Source organism: Vipera ursinii, assembly GCF_947247035.1.
Source record: "Vipera ursinii genome assembly, chromosome: 5".
In the NCBI taxonomy this organism is placed as follows: Eukaryota; Metazoa; Chordata; class Lepidosauria; order Squamata; family Viperidae; genus Vipera; species Vipera ursinii.
Window position 1 is genome coordinate 68,997,846 of NC_139518.1, and position 20,803 is coordinate 69,018,648.

General features: G+C 37.5%; 1 protein-coding gene across 1 annotated transcript in view; it reads left to right on the forward strand.

The window, feature by feature from the left end:
* The window catches only part of ADGRA1 (adhesion G protein-coupled receptor A1), a gene marked incomplete at both ends in the record, with an annotated part of 473,204 nt that overhangs the window by 144,667 nt on the left and 307,734 nt on the right, over window positions 1-20,803 (forward strand). The window contains 3 exons of the mRNA XM_083363639.1: window positions 1,289-1,360; window positions 17,721-17,792; window positions 20,476-20,639. Coding sequence (XP_083219765.1) covers window positions 1,289-1,360; window positions 17,721-17,792; window positions 20,476-20,639 — 308 coding nt within the window. The remainder of the gene's footprint in view (window positions 1-1,288; window positions 1,361-17,720; window positions 17,793-20,475; window positions 20,640-20,803) is intronic.

The window sequence follows — 20,803 nt, forward strand, 5'->3', positions numbered from 1 at the left end:
CTGGCATCTTGTTTAGTCCAAGAGGTTCCATCTTTGGTTACGGGAGGAGAGGTGTTACCTCCCGTTGATAGGGCACGCAGTTTAGGCATCCTCCTGGATTCATGACTCAGTTTTGAAGATCATATTGGAGTCGTGGCCAGGGGGGCATTTGCCCAGGTTTGCCTGGTGCGCCAGTTGCGCCCCTATCTGGACCGAGATGGCCTACGTAGGTCACTCACGCACTCGTTACCTCCCGTATAGATTACTGCAATGCTCTACATGGGGCTGCCCTTGAAGACCACCCGGAGGCTCCAGCTGGTGCAGAATGCGGCCACGCAGGTAGTGATGGGAGCATCCCGATACTCCCATATTACACCCCTCCTGCGTGAGCTGCATTGTTGTCCTCTGGGTGAGATTGTCCTCTGGGTGAGGTTGTCCTCTGAGGTTGTCCTCCGGTTGTCCTCTGGGTGAGATTTAAGGTGCTGGTACTTACCTTTAAAGCCCTACATTGCTTAGGCCCGGGATATTTGCAGGACCGTCTGCTGCCGGGAATGATCTCCCATCACCCAGTACGCTCACACAGAGAGGGCCTCCTCAGGGTGCCGTTGGCTACACAGTGTCGGCTGGTGACCCCCAGGGGGAGGGCCTTCTCTGTGGGAGTGCCAGCCCTATGGAACCAACTTCCCCTTGAGCTCCGGATGGCCCCGGATCTCCGGTCCTTTCGCCGCAGCCTTAAAACACTTCTTTTCCATCAGGCTGACCTGGACTGACGACAGGGATTTTAAAATGTTTTTTAATTTTTAACTTCAACTTTAATTTATTTTATTGGGGCTGTTAATTTAATTTTTTAAAAAACTTTTGTATCATTGTATTTTATTGTTGTTAGCCGCCCTGAGTCCTTCGGGAGATAGGGTGGCATATAAGTCCCAATAATAAATAATAAATAAATAAAATAAATATTTTGGTGGTGGGCATACTTCAATATGCCCATATTATACACTGAAGCACTGAAGACCTGGATGGAGATCAGATGCCCCTTTGAGAAGTTTCTGTTACTGTCTTGTTGGGTTCATTCTTGGTAATCATTCTTGTTTTTTTAATTCCGTGAAAATTGTGTTATATTTTTTTAATCTGCTTTTAGTTCCCCAGAGTTGCATTCACAAGATGGGTAGGCATATTTATTTGAGTTAATAAAATATGTAAATACATTTGTTTTACACTGTGGATTATTTAAAGACTATTTGAGTCAATTAAAATGAGTTCATGTTGTAATTATAATTAATGCTATTTCATATTTTTTTCCTTCTAGGGATCTTTCCAATAACAGAATTGGTTGTTTAACACCTGAAATATTTGTGGGTCTTAAAAACCTTCATAAATTGTAAGTATGGTATTTTTTAAAAAATAAATTATCGCAATAACTTCCACACATTAAGTTAAAATAGCATAATGAAACACAAGTAAATGTGGCAAAATAGTTTGTTTGAATCTATACCTTGATTGGTAGTGTTCCAGTATTACAGTGAAACACACTGAGTCTCAGGTCCCTCTGTCTTACTCAAACACTAGAGGAAATGATTGCCTTCCCATCCATCATTCGCCATCTTATCTCTCTCCATTACTGAAAAAACATTTTTCTTCTTAAGAGAATTAAACTCAGGCCAAAGGTTCTTCTTTTGAGGAACTAGCCAAATTGCAAAGAAGTGCCTTGATTTTTTTTCTGTTCATGGAAACCTCTGATGGTAACAAGCATGTTCTGGATTCCTTTCACGAACAGAAGGGGACTTTGGGATTCACTTTTATGTTACCTCAGTCATATATTTTACGCTTGATAGGTGGTTGTTGTGGTTTAATTCTTCTCTTCCCTTCTTGCCGGCTGCCTCTTCTTGTTGCACTGAGCCAAACTGTTTTCATATTTTCATTGCCATATTGTCTGTAGATTTTTTTCTTATCTCTTTCTCTTTCTTCCCCCATCTGTTTTTAAACTGCTGCTACAGCAAACATTCACAATGTTCCTAATTTCATTTGAGGTCAGTCACCCTTAGAATGCCTTTTTTTTTAAGAGGGAGCTGTTATAGGGCAGAATCTGCTTCAGTAAACTTGTAGGAAGTAGACACTTTCTCAGTTCTGCTCTTTGAAGGAAACTATATTTTGATCGGGGGTCTTCCCATGGAGAATTTACACCTACCAGCTTTACTTATCCATTTTCATAATTGCACCTTTTGGGAACAGTCGAATTATTTTCCTTCCAGTGCAAATGCAGTTAGTTTAAATTACCAAGTTTCTGTTTTGTAACTTATAATGCTGCAGCATTGTCCTGCTTCTGTTGGTTCCAACTGGATTTTAGGGATACATATACACACTTTCCACTGATATAATTCTTTGTGTGTCCTGTGGTAGGATTTGTTCATTAACTCAGCACCAAGAATACAGTATATCCCTAGGTCTTCCACATTTAGTAGAGTGATCTCTATGTAAACTCCATCTTTCAGGTACATCTGTATTAAAATTGACCCAAGGAAACCAGAGGATGTTTGTATAAAATTTTGTGCCCAATTAAACATGAGCATTTCATCAGGCTGACTGATTCCCAAACCGCTGTATTTGTTTGGCTATCTTAGTTAAATTTATTTCTATGATATTTGCAACAATATTCAGTTTGGCCCCAATACACCATGCATGGCTCATTCAATCAACTTTTCCTTTCTTCTCACCATGACTGAGTCACAACATTCAAGCCACAGACGTCTTTAGATTCTTGAGTAAGTTATAGCATGAGTTTAAGGATTAGACTAGATTTTAGGCCCTTTTTTACTCAAAAGCTTCATAAAAATAATCATAAAATTGAGCATTTAAACTTTGGTAAATGGTTGGAAGGCTCAGCGTTTATCCTAATCTAAAGGAAAGGAGAAGAAAGAGGAGGGAGAGTAGGACATGGGAAATATCTTTAAAATTGTTTCTAAGACGGAGTGTCTTCCTTTCTACATTTGGTCTTATCATTTACTGTACTTCATTGATTTTTCTGAGATAGTATAAGGCTCATGAAAACATACAGTAACCCAGTTGAGCTTATTTATCACTGAAGGTTGGCTGTCTTCTGAATATGTTTCTCTTTAGACCATTAAGATTGGACATTCTTCTTTTTTCAACAGATACTCCCATTGATTTTTTAAAATTCACATGTCTCAATTTACAGAAGTTCCATCATACCTCTCTTGCCTACTTTTTCAACCATCTGCATGTGCACATGACAGTAGCTGGCTCTGTGGGTAGACATTTTGGTTCTCTTCATGACAGTCTATAATCAACTGGCTTTAGGTATTTTAACTTCTTGTTATATACCAAGTTCTCAGTTTTTGTTCTTCTGACGACTCAACAACTATTTTCCTGTAAAATCTAAACTGGTCAGGGAGAGAGAAAACCAAGTAAAATAGACTAAGAGGTTATATCCTTTTGTAGAACTACACCAAAACAATTCAAAAATCAGTATTTCTGACATGGTTTCATACACAGTACTTACGTATCCCTTGAGGGCAGATCATTTAGTAATTTGCAGGAACTTTTGTCTACTCTGCCTCCCGCCATCAGACCTCAGTCTCTGTGGTAGATTTCCCAGGCAATTTATGAGAGTGCCTGAAATTTATCTTCTAGTCAGTTGCTAATCAGGTTCACAATTCCTGTAAAAAGCACTTACCTTGATTTTCTTCAATTTATGTATAAACAACACGCACTGAAATTTTGCCTCATTCCACCTATTGATTTCTGGGCTCAAATATGTTATTATTTCTCCCCCCACCTTTCAGGAAAAGGCTGTACACCAGGGGTGTCAAACTGCCGGCCCATGGGCCGGACACATCACAACAAAACCGCACCCACCCCATTGCCAGCAATGGGGAAAAAGCTCCGATACGTCACACAACATCACATGACGTCACGAGTTTGACATGTTTGCTCTACACTGTCAGGGAGAAGAGTAGTCAGGACACCAGTCAGCTGCAAAACTAAAATGTTACGTATAGCAATTTGCAAAGAGACTTTCTGTAGAGGAAAAATAATGTCTTAATGGCCAAGAAGCTTTCTACTTATACCAAGAGTTCGGATGTTCATATTTTTTTGTGTAAAAAGAACGAGACAGATGCACCCAGAATTAATGAACATTGTGGCTAGCAAGGAGGGCTACAATATATATTTGGGATGGGAGCAAGATTATTTTTATTATTTTTGGTCAATGGGAGGCAGCATTGGTTCCATCATTGTGTTGCCTGGCTCCTTTTAGTGTTCTGAGGCTAACAGGAATGAAAATAATTTCATAGCCATCTTCAAAATTCTTCAGAAGAATCTGGGAGAGGAAACAGCGTGTTCTAGGATAACAGTGCCCAAGCTGCCTTTAGAGAGAGACTTTATGGTGTGGAAGTGACCCAGAAAAGGTCTTTTTAACTAAGTTGCTTCAGAGAAGTATGTTTCTATAATGTTACTATCTTCTACCATGGCCAGCTTTCTGTCGTTATTTATGACCGGATTCCTAATATAATGTCATAAGCCTGAAATTCTGTTGCTCTTATCCACATTTGGATAACCCACCCAAATCCTGCTTCCTGGCATGTCCATTTTCCCCTGCCTTTTACACTACTACATTTAAAGAATTAGCCAGTAAACTTATGTTCATTATGAAAATGACTACCCTCCTCTCCATCTTACCCATTTTTGTAATATAAATCTCTTGTACTACAGTGTTTGGATAGTCAAAACGTGACAAAAAAAATAAGATATCTACATGTAAGCTGTGGCAGAAAGAATGAACACATTAATATAATCTTCTTAGTTGACCTCTCAAAAGGAATTCTGTTTTTAAACTGTATGCACAGGGGTCAGCAACCTGAAACAGTGAAAGAGCCACTCGGAACCGGTTGCCTCACAAAAGGAAATACTGGGAGCCACAAAAAATGTGTGCACATGCGCGTACATGCGCGCATGCGCAGAACAGGGTTTGACTGAAGAGTGCAGCCAAGGTGAGATATGCACCTACCCTGCATATTTGAATTGATTGTTTGAACCTTTTTTAGTCCCACTTATTTTATTTTTTATGGACTCCACATGGCAGAGGACTGGAAGCCGCAGGAGATGGCTGAAAGAGCCTCATGCAGCTCTGGAGCTGCGGGTTGCAGACCTGTGTGTATGCAAAACTTCCACAGAGATAAATAATTTTTTCTTTAGTTAATGGCAGACTGGGCACTCACATTCATATGCGGTAAAGCCTACTTGTGTTTGTTAACACCCTTACTTGATGTTATGTGGACTTGAGTGTGTGTGTGTGTGTGTGTGTGTGTGTGTGTGTGTGTATGATTATTGGCATTACTATATTGATAGACATTTCCTGAAATGATTCACATTATATGACAGATATGGAGATAGTAAAGGTAAAGGTAAAGGTTTCCCCGCACATGCGTGCTAGTCGTTTCCGACTCTAGGGGCCGGTGCTCATCTCCGTTTCAAAGCCGAAGAGCCAGTGCTTGTCCGAGGACGTCTCCGTGGTCATGTGGCTGGCATGACTAGACGCCAAAGGCGCACGGAACGCTGTTACCTTCCCACCGTAGTGGTCCCTATTTTTCTACTTGCATTTTTACATGCTTTCGAACTGCTAGGTGGGCAGAAGCTGGGACGAGTAACAGGAGCTCACTCTGTTACGCGGCACTCGGGATTCGACCCGCCAAACTGCCGACCTTCTGATCTACAAGCTCAGCGTCCTAACCCACTGAGCCACCGCGTCCCTATGGAGATAGTAGCAGATAGCAAAAAATATGTCGGAATAATATACCAGTCTGACATTTCTTGATTAGATTTTTTATCTCTTGTCCATATTTATCTTTCATGAACTGCTCAGATTCTCTCTATGGCACATCTTAAGGCAGCACATTCTGTTTCATATATACTTTTTAAAAGTTTGCGGCCATGTTGCCTGTTCCAACAATTTTATTAGATTTGCAAACAAGCAAGACAAAAACCAACAGAAACTCATATTGAAGATGAAGTGAAGAAAAAATGAAGAAAGAAAAAAACAAAGCCAAATGTACAGGAAAGAAAAAAAATAGAAACAACTTCCAATTTTCTTCTACAATAATTATAGGTATAAATTTAAATTAATTCTTACTATGGTTACATAACTTTCATTTTTTCTATCATCTACTCTTTTTTTTCCTTGTCATCAAATTTATATATCCTCTTCATTTTTTTCTGTTTCAAACACCAAAAGGATTTTTCAATCAGCATTAAACTTGCTTGTCCTGCAGATGATCTGTGCAGAGTAATTTTGAAAATGTAATGGGACTCTTTATAATTTATTTGTCTTTTGGGAATTCTTTGCTCTGAATATCAGGTGATGTAGCAGATTGGCTGCTTTCCTTCAGTAATGTATATCAGCCAAATTTAATGGATTTACTGAATCCATAACACAGACATGCCTTGTGATGCAAATTAAGCTTCTTTAAACTTTATTCACTTACTTGAGTCAAGTACATCTGATTACTATTTAATCCTGAACATGAATAACCGCAAACAGTTAGCAGTATCATAACATATGACTGTAATAATGTCACTGGAGAAGGCATCTAATTATGGTCATTGGTGCCAAAAGAATATACAGAACAACCCAGTCATGTAGAAAACCAATGTAGCTCTACTGAACTATATTCTTTGTAGATCCTTATTGTTCTGCTGATACTGATTCATGCATTACAGAGTTGCGAATTAAATATGGTAATGACATTTCAGATCCTATTTCTGCCCTGGGTACATTAGAATTAATCAGAATTTATTTATGCCTTGAGATTCTGTACGGGTTGAGATTAGTACCCATTTTACATATCAATTAGGCCTCCTGAGGCAAAAATACTGTCATAAGCATGGTGCATTTTAACGGTGTTTATGGAATGCCAGCTCTGCTTATTCTTCATATTAAATTGAGACAGCCTTGTGGGAGCTTTTTACTGTAATAATATTTAAAACAGCCATTGATTACCTACATAAATAGAAAGTGTTGCTTCCAGGGAGTGGATTCAAATAATTAAGCTTAATAATGCATGAGCAAGGTGAGATTGAATTCAGATTAGATGATATAACAAGCCTGATTCTTCAACTGGGATTCAATTTGTTTGAAACATTGTGTTTATAACACTCAATACATGATTGAATGAATGTACAGTTTGATGGCAGTTGCAGGGATTGCTTACATAACTCTGGAACTTGTTTGGGGCTGCTTATCCACCATTCGGACTGCATTGCAACCTTTCATCAATTTTTCTCTTCCGTCCTCGACCAGGGAGATTCGCTACAGTGCCATGGGTTGCAAACTTCTTGATAATGTTGTGCACTGTGGATAAAGGCAAATCTATATCTCTGGAGATGGACTTGTAACCTTGAGATTGTTGATATTTGTCCACAATTTTGGTTCTCAAGTTCTCAGACAGTTCTCTTCTCCTCTTTCTGTTGTCCATGCTTAGTGTGGCACACACAGACACACAATGCAAAGACTAAGTGAACTTCTCTCCTTTTTATCTGCTTTCAGGTGTGATTTTTATATTGTCCACACCTGTTACTTGCCCCAGGTGAGTTTAAAGGAGCATCACATTCTTGAAACAATCTTGTTTATCCACAATTTTGAAAGGGTGCCAATAATTTTGTCCAGCCCATTTTTGGAGTTTTGTTTGACATGATGTCCAATTTGCTTTTTTCCTCCCTTTTTTGTTGTGTTCCAATACACACAAAGGGAATAAACCTGTATATATCAAAACATGTGTTCCTGCAATACTTTTCTGTGAGAAATACTTGATTTTCTGGAAAAATTTCTGGGGTGCCAACAATTTCGGCCATGACTGTATATCATAGTCAACTCTTAGTGACTGCTCACTTTCTCCATTATGATCTTTCCCTAGCCTGGTCCTTCAGCTCTTCCAATGATGCACCCATTGTTTTTGTAACTTAGTCTATCCATTTTGCTGTTAGTTGACCTCTTCTTTTTACCAAGAAAACCACATGGATATTTTACATATTTGTAAGTCCTTGACTTATACCTGTAATTGAGCTCAGAATTGCAGTCATAAGTTGTATTGGTCATTAAGTGGGCTACTATGTGACCATGCCCAATTTTATGACTTTTTGTTTTGCAGCATTGTTAAGCAAACTTCGCTGTCATTAACAAAATTGTCTGCAGTGTACGTTTTTTTGCATTGCAAGTAAATCCAGTGTTTTGGCAAATAAATGTAAGTTGTGGTCACATGATTGCAGGACGCTGCAAACGGTCATAAAATGCGATCATTGTGTATTTCACCCTAGCAAAAAATTATAGACCAATATCACTTTTGAATACGGACTACAAGATATTCGCTAAGGTTTTAGCTAACAGATTAATGAGGGTATTGCAACAAGTAATTCAGGGTGACCAAACTGGGTTTATAAGTGGTAGACAAATGAAGAACAATGTGAGGCATATAGTTGATTTGTTGGAATTTCTGGAAAGAAACAATCAGATCCCTGCAGCGTTTATCTTTTTGGATGCTGAAAAAGCCTTTGATCAATTGGATTTGCAATTTTTGTTGAAAGTATTAGATAAAATGAATTTTGGGGATAAATTCTTACAACCAATTAGGGCATTATATCAAAAGCAAACAGCCCGTATAATAGTGAATAATAGTTTGACCGAAGTATGTAACTTTGAAAAGGGCACAAGGCAGGGGTGCCCATTGTCACCTTTACTATTTGTTTTAACATTGGAGATATTACTGACTAAAATACGGGATTCGGAAAAAAATAGGGGAATTCAAATAAGAGATCAGGATTACAGACTGAGGGCGTTTGCAGATGATCTGGTTGTTATGGTGACTCAGCCAGAAGATTCAGTTGTAGAACTGATGGAGATAATAATGCAATATGGGAAGTTTCTGGATTCAAGGTTAACATACAAAAAACTAAAATGTTGTCTAAGAATATGACAGTATCACAAAAGGCTGTTTTAGAAGAGCTAACGGGATTTGAAATTGTTAAAAGGGTCAAATATTTGGGGGTATATTTGTCACCCTCAAATGTAAAGCTATATAAAAATAATTATGAAAAGCTATGGGGAAAAGTTCAAAAAGAATTGGATAGCTGGAAAAAACTACAATTATCTTTATTGGGAAGAATTGCAGCAGTGAAAATGAATGTTTTGCCGAAATTTCTATTTTTATTTCAAATGATATCTATTCTTAAAAAGGATTCAAACTTGGAGGAATGGCAAAAGGGTATTAATAAATTTGTCTGGGCAGGGAAAAGGCCACGAGTTAAATTTAAGATTATGCAGGATACGCGTGAGAGAGGTGGTCTTAAAATGCCTAATCTTAAACTATACTATGAAGCTGCTGCTTTGTCAGCGATAAGTGATTGGATTAATTTAATCCAAATGAGATTATTAAATCTTGAAGGCCATGATTTGCTATTCGGTTGGCATGCATATTTATTCTATGATAAGAAGGTGGATAATGTGTTCAAGGTGCATATTTTAAGACATGCTCTGTTGCGAGTTTGGAAAAAGTATAGACATAAGCTAAATTATAAGATACCTATATGGGCAATACCGAAACACGCAATAGAAAATATAAGTGTTGGGTTTAAACATGATGTGACTACATATAAGGAAATTTTAAGTTTGGAAAGGAATGTATGGTATTTGAAGCCGTATAATATCTTACGAGAAGAAAAGATTGTACAAACTTGGTTTCAGTATGGGCAATTACAGGCCAGGTGGAAAGAAGACCAGAAAATTGGTTTTTCAATGACTGGTGAAAATTTGGTAAAGCAAATTAGAGATCAAGGTCAAGCACATATCAAAAGGATATATCTTGCACTGATAGAAATTGATTCAGAGACAGAACTTGTTAAAGATTGTATGATAAAGTGGGCTCAGAATTTTCAAGAAGTCATTACAATGGATACTTGGGAAAAGATTTGGGTGAGAAATGTAAAATTTACGCAAGCTCAAAATTTAAGAGAGAACTTTTATAAAATGTTTTATAGGTGGCATTTAGATCCTAAAAAACTAGCAAGTATGTATGCGAACTGCCAGCCTAAATGTTGGAGGTGTGGTGGTGAAGATGCAACGTATTTTCATATATGGTGGACCTGTAAAAAGGTTAAAGCATTTTGGATTAAAATTTGGTGGAATATGCAAAAGATATTTAAGAAAAGGATAAAGTTTTGTCCGCAATTGTTTTTACTGGGCATTATTGCTGACTCTACTGTTGTGGACACTAAGTTGATGTTGAATTTAATTACGGCAGCAAGACTTTTAGTAGGGCAATATTGGAAGAAGGAAGAACTGCCGACTATAGAAGAATGGACTTTAAAAGTTTCCAACCTGGCGGAAATGGCAAAGATCTCAGCGTACTTGAAAGACCATTTGCAACAGAGATATATCATGGAGTGGAAAAAATGGATTGATTATATCCAGAATAAATATGGGACTAAAAGTTTCATTTAGCATTTGAATAAGTATTGATATGATATTTATATTGCTTGTAGTTATTTTATAAGAGTTAATGTGCGATAGATTCAATAGTTTATTGTTGTTTGCATATGGTAGATTATGATTGTTTGTACTTTTATACCTTGTATTTAGCTCTGGGAAGTCGGGGAGGGGGAGGGGGAGGGAGGGAGGGTTGGGAAGAGGGGAGGGGGTTGGGACGGGTTTTGTTTTGTTAAAAATAAAATGTATTGTAAAACTTTTAAATAAAAAAAAATGCGATCATTGTGATGGGGGCTTGGTCTACCAGAACTTCATATCCAGGTCATAGGCAGCCCCAGGGAGATCTGCCATAAATTTGAACATTTGCTAAGCGACTGATCATAAGACAAAGACTACCAGTATTGATATTGAAAGATGTGCACTAGTTTTCAATTGCTTTCCAGGATCAGTTAAAAATGTTAGCTTTAAATTTTAAAACTTTGAACAATATACTACTTGTATGTTTATTCAGTATCAAGGGCTAAGGGACAGGCCATTTTAGAAGCACCTCTCTCATAGAAACTTAAATCTTAGCCACACAAAGATGAATCTCTTTTTGTCCAGTGTCATCTTGAAGTGTGGTATGGTTTTTCTCTGACACATCTCAGTTAGTCACCGAACCAATCTTACAGTAAGTCAGGAGGGCTGTGGAAGGCACTTTGAAAGGAAGGAAGAAAATAAATTTCTTTCAATGCATTTAGAATTACTTTTATCTTTTTTATTGTCCTTGTGATTTGTGAAGATCAGTTTGAACTATCAATGATATCTTGAGTTCTTCAGAAGAAATAACCGGCTGCAAGCATAGCCGCGAGAGATATTTTCTCAATTCTGTAGCAGACATTGTGGATTTTTGTAGGAACAAAGAGGGCTAAAAAAATCTTCAGCTTAGATTTTAATTACCTTGCAATAAAGGCATCCATGAAGGTAGAGCTGAATGACAAACTGGAATTGCAAAATTGTGATTCAACCCTCCCCCTTTCATATGTATGTTGTGAACACATAGACACATGCATACAGGACAGGATTTACACCAAGATTAATGTTTTGTCATATGATGAAGCCCAGAATGCATGGAAATTTGATTCTGAGCAATAACTTTTATGCCACTATTGAACATTATCTACTTCCCTTAAATTCCCCGTGGATTTTTACAGTTCAGAGGTAATCCTATGTGTTATTTGTATCACCTTACTCAAATGGATGCCCTCCGGAAATGCTAGGATATTATTCTTAAAAACCTATTTGGGAATTTATTGGTTAGAGTAACCATCCTACTGTCATAGAAGCTTAAAAATGCTTCTCTTTTTACAGTGTTTTGGTCTGTTTCATAAGCAGTTCTTACTACACAGGGACCGGTAAGTATTTAAAAGCTATTCATTAAAGAAAGAATATGTACCTCAAAATGGCAGCCCTACATGCCTCTAAAAAGGATGTTAAGTTTTATTGAGGAACAAAACAGTGAAAATGTCAGTGGAAATACTGTAGCAGTTGAAGGAGAAAATAGCAATAATTGGGGAAATATCATTCAATAGAGAAGTAGCCCTTAAAAGTAATAAACAGCACTGAACAAATACAATAAAAACACAAAAACATTCACAAAGCATTCAGTGGGGGAAGTTTCAGTCAATGGAAAATGGCAATGAAGGGGAAAGGAGCAGTCATTGGGAAAAGCATTCAGTTCCCATTCAGTGTGGAAATAGCATTTAAGGAGTACTGAGGGAACAGCAAATGGTCCTCGGGGACTAGGAGTAGCGCAACGTGTGTAGAGAACAGCATGAATAGAGCAGATTTTAAGAGAGCATGCCCCAGGTGGAAGCCCCTTTCTTTTCCTTAGAAAAAGAGACAAGAGTTTCAGAGAATGTCTGCAGGGAACACAATTTGAACATATTCATCTTAGGTTAGAAGTTCAAGTAAAGGAGTAAAGGAAAAGAGGGACTACATGTGTGTAACATGTAGATGAGGGAACAATGGTAGAGAAAGGACAAGGAGAAAGGGAAGGAAAACATGGGCTGGGATATCTTTTCATTGCACTATTTTTGAAGATTGCTGGTAGATGAAGTTGTAGGATTAGGATTTATTAAATTTATATGCTGCCCTTCTCCCTAAGGACTCAGGGCGGCTCACAACAATAAAAAATAAGAGAGATAAAATACAGAAATTAAAAAAAGAAGTTCATGGAAGCAGGGAAAGGAAGATACCATTAATTCCTTACCAGTATTCCTTTGGCTTGGTCAGTTTAACTAAAACCATGGTTCTCCTGAAGTTGGGGTTTTGAGATACTGGTTTTTGGACCTTTGTCAGGACTCTTGAATAGAAAAAACTGAGTGGCTATCCCACGGTATGGAAACAAGTCAGCAGGGGCTGTTCGAGGATCAAACAGTCTCAGGAGGCAACATATTCACAACCTATGGTTGTGGTATGCAGTACGCCACTGAAGATGTTACCTAGCCTGGTAATGAAAGGTTCGGAAACCAATCCACAAACTCAAATAACGAACTTTCACCCTCACTTGAAACTGTACTCCAGTTTAGTGGAGGATCTGACCTCTTCCATAATCATGCTGGCTGGACTTATCCATTTAGAACAGGAGTGTCAAACTGCCGGCCCACGGGCCGGATGCATCATGCTGAAACTGCGCCCACCCCATTGCTGGCAATAGGAAAAAAGTTGCGATAAGTCACAACATGTCACGTGCCCTATGTTGGTTATTCAGAGGGATTTCTCAGGTCAACTCCTTGCCCAGGGACAAAATGTTTTTAAAAAGCTTTATAGTAATGATTGTATTGTATTTTTACTCTTCTCTTCCATCTAATATGACTGGAAATTACAACATTTGTAAATAATCAAATTTTAGTGAGATTCCCTGCATTTTATCTATCATCTTTGATGTTCAATCTGGGCAAAAAAAAGGGGTGTGTGTGTGTGTGTGTGTGTGTGTGTGTGTGTGTGTGTGAATTAAGGTAAGAAGTTTCATCATAAGCACTGTGGCCTAATGTCTCTTCTCCAGTTCCTGCCACCATCTTTTCTGTTGACTGCCATATTGTGAAGGCTTCTTCCTATGTATAAACTTAAAGGAGTATAGTTTTGTAGAGACGAGAGTCTCCAGGACAAGTGGGAAAGTTGGTTTTTATTCAAATTATTTATTCAAATGAAGACTTCACTACAAATGTTATATTCCAGTTGGAATTACCTAAATGTATAGATCCTAGTATGTATAAAATTCTATTGAATATAACACACTTGATGAAGAGAGCTGCAGCTCACAAAAGCTTATATTCCCTTTTAATAAAATTTGTCAGTCAGCAAAGGTGCTCGTAATATTTTGTTGCTATGTTTTGCTAATACGGCTTTTCACTTACAATGACTAGTGGCCTAAATTTTTAGTACCACATAGTTATTATAGCTGCTGCAAGTATTAGTTATTTTTTGGTTTAGTTTTAAAAGAAAGTAGTTTTAGCGGCTATTTGCAGTATATTAAGGATTTCTTTTGTTAGCTATTGAAACTTGATGAAGTGATACTCTTGTGTATAGATGTACTCTTCAAAAATGCCCACGAGCTTCAATTGAAGTAAAAGGCCTTTTAGAAGGTGGGAAAGGAGCAGGAACTTATACACGCACAAAAGGTTTCTTCTCTAGACTGAAGGGATATTTATTGTTACAATCTTTTCAAGTAAATAATTTATACTTATTTCTAAGCCTAAGGTTACCAAAGTAGTATACATTTATATACCGAGATTTTTATGGATCATCTTGCTTGCTCCCTTATTGACAAAGATGCTTCTTATCACTCTTTTGGTTATATTTATTTATTTATTTATTTTATTGCATTTATATACCGCCCTTTCCCTGAGGACTCAGGGCGGTTTACAGGGAGTTAAAATCAAATCCATACAAAAGTTAAAACCAAATTTAAAAAATATTAAATCAACCCTGTACTATTAAAAATCCCAATTAAAATGAATATCTCCTCAGCCTGGGCCAGAGAGCTCAAAGAGCCAGGTCTTCAGGCCCCGGCGGAATGATCGGAGGTCGGGGGCAGTCCTCAGCTCCACAGGCAGTTGGTTCCAGAGGGCAGGCGCTCCCACTGAGAAGGCCCTATCCCTGGGTGTCACCCGCCGGCAATCTCTTACCGGCGGGACCCTGAGCAGACCCTCCCTGTGGGAGTGCACTGGGCGAAGGGCGTTTGATGCCGGCAGCAGGTGTTCCCTCAAATACCCCGGACCCAGGCCATGGGTAGTTTATAGTTTCAGCTTGGCTTTTAAACTAGCTTCTTGGAAATCCAGCACTTTGGTCAAGCTTTTCTCTGTTGACTTCTGTCTGTTCCAAATAGAATCTTAAGTTATTTCTATAAAGTTAGTCTACTTTACAGGATTTTCTTTCCAGTTCTGCTTGCTTCTGTTGGATCCTGAGTTACAAATCCTTCCACTCAGGAATCCTCTCTTCATCTACTTTCCTCCAGTGGCTCCAGTCTTTACTTCTTGATGCACAAAGCACAAACATACCAATTTCTGATATATTTGATATTCTTTCCCAAAAGGAAGCTTGCCATGCTCACCTGTTATCTTAATGAAGCAAAACATTTCTCAGCATCTAAGCATAGAAGAGAAAATCCTAATTTTGGGAACAAATTACAATTCTGTGTCCATCAGGGCAACTCACTTTGCCAGAGTGCCATAGCTGGACTCTTCACTGGTATATAACATCTGGATCATATTACACTTGCATTATAAAATCTTCATTGGTTACCAAGAATTCAACTGTTGCTCAAGGTTTTGACATTAACCTTTAAAGCTCTCATAAAGCATAGGCCTATAGAAGCAATTGCTTATATCAGTATGAAGCTGGGCAATGGGCATTTATCTTCAAAACAGACCTTCTTAAAGATGCCCATACTTTGGGAGGTTAATCTGTTAAATGTACAGAAGAGACCATACCATGCATTGGAATTCCAATGCTATGGCATTAAGACCTGGACTTACAATAATTTCTGTTTTTATTACTTTTTAATTATTGATACTTTATTTTATACTGGTATTGCAATGAAATGTGTGGGTGATCTTGAGAAACAAGAGGGAGAGATGCTGTCTAGGAAACAATCAGACAAGAGAAGGAACTCCAAAGGACTAAACCAGGGGTGCTCGTACCCCTTGGGTGTGCGAGACGATATTCCAGGAGGCGAAAAAAGTTGAGTTAAAAATTATCGTGTATATGCATAATACGTTGCTGTTATTTCAAACTTTTGTAAGGGGTGCGAGAATATATTAGAAGCGTTCTAGGGATGCGGGATATAGAAAAAGTTGGGAGCTGCTGTGTTACAGAAAGAAACTGAGGATGGACTTGCTTTCGTATTTTGATATTTATTGCCCTGTACACCGCCCTGAGTCCTTCGGGAGAAGGGCGGTATAAAAATCGAATAAAATAAATAAATAAATAAATAAATAAATAAATAAATAAATAAATAAATAAATAAATAAATAAATAATTGTGATCAGATGGTTAAAAGTGGTGGTGGGAAGTTTGTGCCTTTAGGCTTGTAAGATTCTGTTAATGTAGTCCTACAGTAAACTATATTTAGCTAGTCTAGTTGGGTTTCCTGTCTAGTTTACCTAGGAAGGCTGATATTTATCCATCCTAAGTGGATAAAGGATGGATCTGTCACAACACTATCATTTCAGTGGAAGTTTAGGGATGCTTCAAAAAAGCTGGGTACCATTAAGTGAAGCTCAGTTCCTGGTAACTGCATACTATTTTCCCCAGTCTTAGCAATATCTAATAGCTCTTTCCAAACCAGTGTGTAATTTCTTCAGTCCCATCCATGAATCATATTCTATCCTTTAATGGAACTTTCTGTCAATCTTGCCAGGCAAAATAGTCATCACTTACCATCTTGCATCACATATCCAAAAAAAAAAGATTTTGTTTGCCAATTCTTATGGAAACTGTTTATTAATTGGTCAAGGTGAATTTTAAAGGATATTTCTAATTTGCTCTTACTCAATCTAGGATTTTCAACTATTCATATACCATTACTTCATCTGTACTGATATCTGTCTTAATTTTCATCCTTCATTCTTTGATTCTAAGTTTGTCACAGCCTTCCTCTATTTAATTATTTCTTTTTACTTCTCCAACACGTTGCTTATCTTTAATTATTCTTGATTGAGAAAACAAAACTCTGTACTACCCTCATTTCTTTGCAGTCAGCTAAGTATGTTGATTCACATTGTCTTTGCTTAAAATTTAACTAGTTCAAAAATGCTTAATATTTTTGCATTAATTCTGAATTCTGTCATCTTTATATTCAACTATTAAAGTGGTGGTGTCTGCATAACTCAGATTATTCATGTTTCTGCCTTCACTCCTGATTTCAGATGTTGCCTCTTCCAGTCCTCCCATTTTCGTTTATCTATCTGTCTGTCTGTCATGATTCTGACAGACAGAGACAAATAAAGCAGAACTCCGAGGCTTGCAAGTTCCTAAAAAAAAACATGTTTATTGATACAAAGTATCGGCACATTAAAAGTGAAACCAAGTCTGAACAGACAAGTAACAATCCCCAATACAAAGTTAAGAAATCCCTCCCCTAAAGCTATGCAAGCTACTATGTTCCCCAGTACATCTTTTTGGTGGGTTTTTCACGAAATGCCCAACCTGTAGTCCCGGGAGCAGTCGATGACCTTGGTTCCCATGGGAGAAAATCTGTTTATCCTAGCGATGCACCTGGTAAAACCTGCTCCTTCCGTGCTATGTGTCAACCGTAAACGAGTAGGGAAAAATGCTGCAGCCATGCTCATTTTTAAAGTTGACATGTATCTCTATATCTCTGTCTCTAAATCTATATATTTACCAAAAAGATCTGCAGCCCGCAAAATAGTCCTCTGTCTTCAGTGGAAAGAACATTTTGCATAATATTCCATTTATAGGCATACATGCACCAATTGTATGATTTCTGGATGGATCAGTAAAACATTGTCAGAAGTTTAGTATCCTGTCCATAAAGACTTCACGTTTACCTGTGGTTCCCTACTGTAGAGTCTTGGTTGCTTAAGACACAGTTGCATATTTGGGGGGGGGAATAGATTACAGTAGTTGCATATGTTGCATTGTTTTATGCTAAACATGCATATTTTAAATACACTACTAATGATCCCAAATAATATCAAACCAGAAATATCTTTCATTTTTTAAAAATGATTGTTTTCCCCTTCAGGAATTTATCAGGAAACATTTTTTCAAGTCTGGTGAATGGACTTTTCTCTGAGCTTCTCACTTTGAAAGCCTTGTAAGTATGTCTTTGTTATGTAACGTTTGCACAAATATTAGTATTGCCAGTGTTATTCTGAAAATAATATGTGTGCTCTCCTAAATCTTGAAATAATTTCATACCTCTAAAATATTAAGGCAGCTGAATAGTATTACAGTAATATTTTATGAATGTTTATTATTTGAACTTGCCTTTGAAAAATATTAAAGTGTCATGGTTAATTTGCCTTAAATTTTATAAAAGTCTGAGTGGAAACAAAAAACATACAAATTAATTCATTATAGTGTTTGCATAAAATATATTAGATGCTCATTATAATTGTGATTATATTAAATGTACCTATTACATTAAAATATTTATATTTTTCTCCTTGTTAGGATTTTATTAAACAATAAAAAAGAGTGATGAAAAATTAATTAGAGCATACAGGCCAAATAGTATTTTTATAATTGCAAGTTCCTGGAAGCTAATACTTTTATTTTTGCTTAGAAATGGATTTAGTAGATTTTTTTTATCCTGCCTTTATTATTTCATAAGTAACTCAAGGTGGTGAACATACCTAGTACTGTTTCCTCCTCTTATTATCCCCATAGCAACCCTGTGAAGTGGGTTGGGCTGATAGAGAGGGATTAGACCTTAAAGGCTAGACATCATGGCCAGGTTAACTTTAAAGGCTGTGCCCAGTTTTCTCCAGCCAAACTGGTAATTTCAAATTCCCAAAAGCAAAACATATTTCTAAGAATTCTGAAGCAAATCTGCAGGCTGAATCTTTAATGATGTAGGACAGGGGTGTCAAACTGCTGGGCTGCGGGCTGGACGCATCATCCGGAAGCCACACCTACCCCATTGCTGGCAATGGCAAAACCGTCCCAATACGTTGTGTGACGTCACATGATGTCGCGAGTTTGACATGTCTGATGTAGGAGATGACCAGGCTGAACCTGAGAGAGGTATCAAATGCATCATCAGTCATGAGTCCCTGCGTGCCTGCAAGAGATATAAGTCCAGGCCACCTTGATTTTCTTTCTTACCTCCCGCTCATTTCTTTTGATTGCTAGTTGGTCAGATTCTTGTAGAGAGCCTAAGCTTGTTATAAATCTTTATATTCATTTGAACTGCCTGAATATTCTGATTTTCCCATCGCTTGACATTTGACTTGCAGTAATTATATATTGTTAGAGAAGTGTGGGTTTTCCCCCTAGCTACCTTTCAAACATACCTTTCAGTCAGCTGTCTTGGCTGGAAATTTCCATATTTGTCAGTCAATACAGAAAAGATTATCACTGGGATTATGACAGTTGAAGTTCTACATATCCGATAAAAGGATTTTCCTGCAGTATGCTGATCCTTCAGTAGAAACTGCACATTTGGTGACATAAACGTCTGCTGCAAACTGGATATGAGATATTCATACACATCATTTGTCATACACCCCATTTGTGAAATCATAGGTTCATTAAACATGATGTATAAGGCATTATTCCTCATTGATAAGTGAAAGTAATGTCATTTAGAATAATCAAGTTAATGATTCCAAGTATTCATTTTATTCTGAATAGCTAAATGCATTCTGTTGATCAAGCATAAAGTGTAATAGTGTATCCATCAGCAGTTGAAACCTGCACACTGAATAGTAAATCACCATCTTACTGTCTAACACTACAACCGAAAATCTAAATAACCATCAGTGTGACTAGATGGCAGCACTGTTTGTATAGGAAAGCAGAAGCACAACATGTCTTGGGAAATTAACGATAACCAGAAATATATCAAGTGAGCAGGCCTTTTCCCATTTGCGCATATCATAAGCATTCATAGTGCAAACTATGCATATTGCTGGGAGAAATGTGTGTAATGTAACCTTGAGGGAACATAAAGTTACCCAAATGAAAAATACCACATTAACCAAAAGGAAAATGATTGTGAATGTAAAATGATTTTCTTTACCCCAAGGAAAATTACACAGAAAATAAATCTCTGCAATTCTTACCAGAAAATGTAAGATGACCCTTCTTCCATTTCATAGGTGATCATTAAGGAGAAAAGGAACATTTTTGTTAAATAAATACAGTGTGTACAGTAGATGAAGGTGAAGGAGTCAGTGCAGATTTTATTCTGGTAGTCGTTGCCGACTATCGTGGCGATGCTCATCTCCATTTCAAGAGCATTGAGCCAGTGCTGTCTGAAGACATTGGCGTGGTCATGTGGCCAGCATGACATCATGGAATGCTACTGTATTATCATTTCACTGGTGTGATACCTATTTATCTATTCTCATTTGCATGCTTTCAAACTGCTAGGTTGGCAGGAGTTGGGGCAAGGATGGGATCTCACCTCTTTGTGTGGTGCTCAGTCTTCACCTCTTTCTGTGGTGCTCAGACCTCAAACCAACTGACAAGTCCCTAACCCTCTGAACGATCACACCATATACAGTATATATGTGTACAGTATGTATATGTATAGACACACACCCACACACCTACATACATAGCATATACATTTATACACATTTGAATGTGGATGATCCATATGATTTATTTTATGCTGTAACTATTGAAAGTGTGGACACTGTTTCAGCCCCTCCCCCACTAGCAGTTAATCTGAGAGCAAGGCAGTTGCAACTTCTATATCTTGGTTGATATAATCAATTTGATATATGGTGTTTTGTTTTTAAAAGGAAATGTTTGGGATTTGTTTTCAGACATTTCTACACTGATTCCCTCATTTGTGATTGTAATCTCAAATGGATCTTATACTGGGCTACAAATTCCTCAGTGCGGATATCAGAGGAAACAGTGTGTGCTTTTCCAAGGAGTTTACAAGGAACATCATTTCGCAATCTGAAAGAAAATCAGTTGATATGTGGTGAGTTATAGTTTTGTTTTTCAGCATCATAAATTGAAACAAAAATGTACTGAAAAAAATGCTTCAGAAAGAAGAAATGAAGAGATCTATGAAAAAGCTGTTGGTAAATACTCTTATACAGACGCACACATACTTTTATATCCATGCAGAAAAACATGAGCATA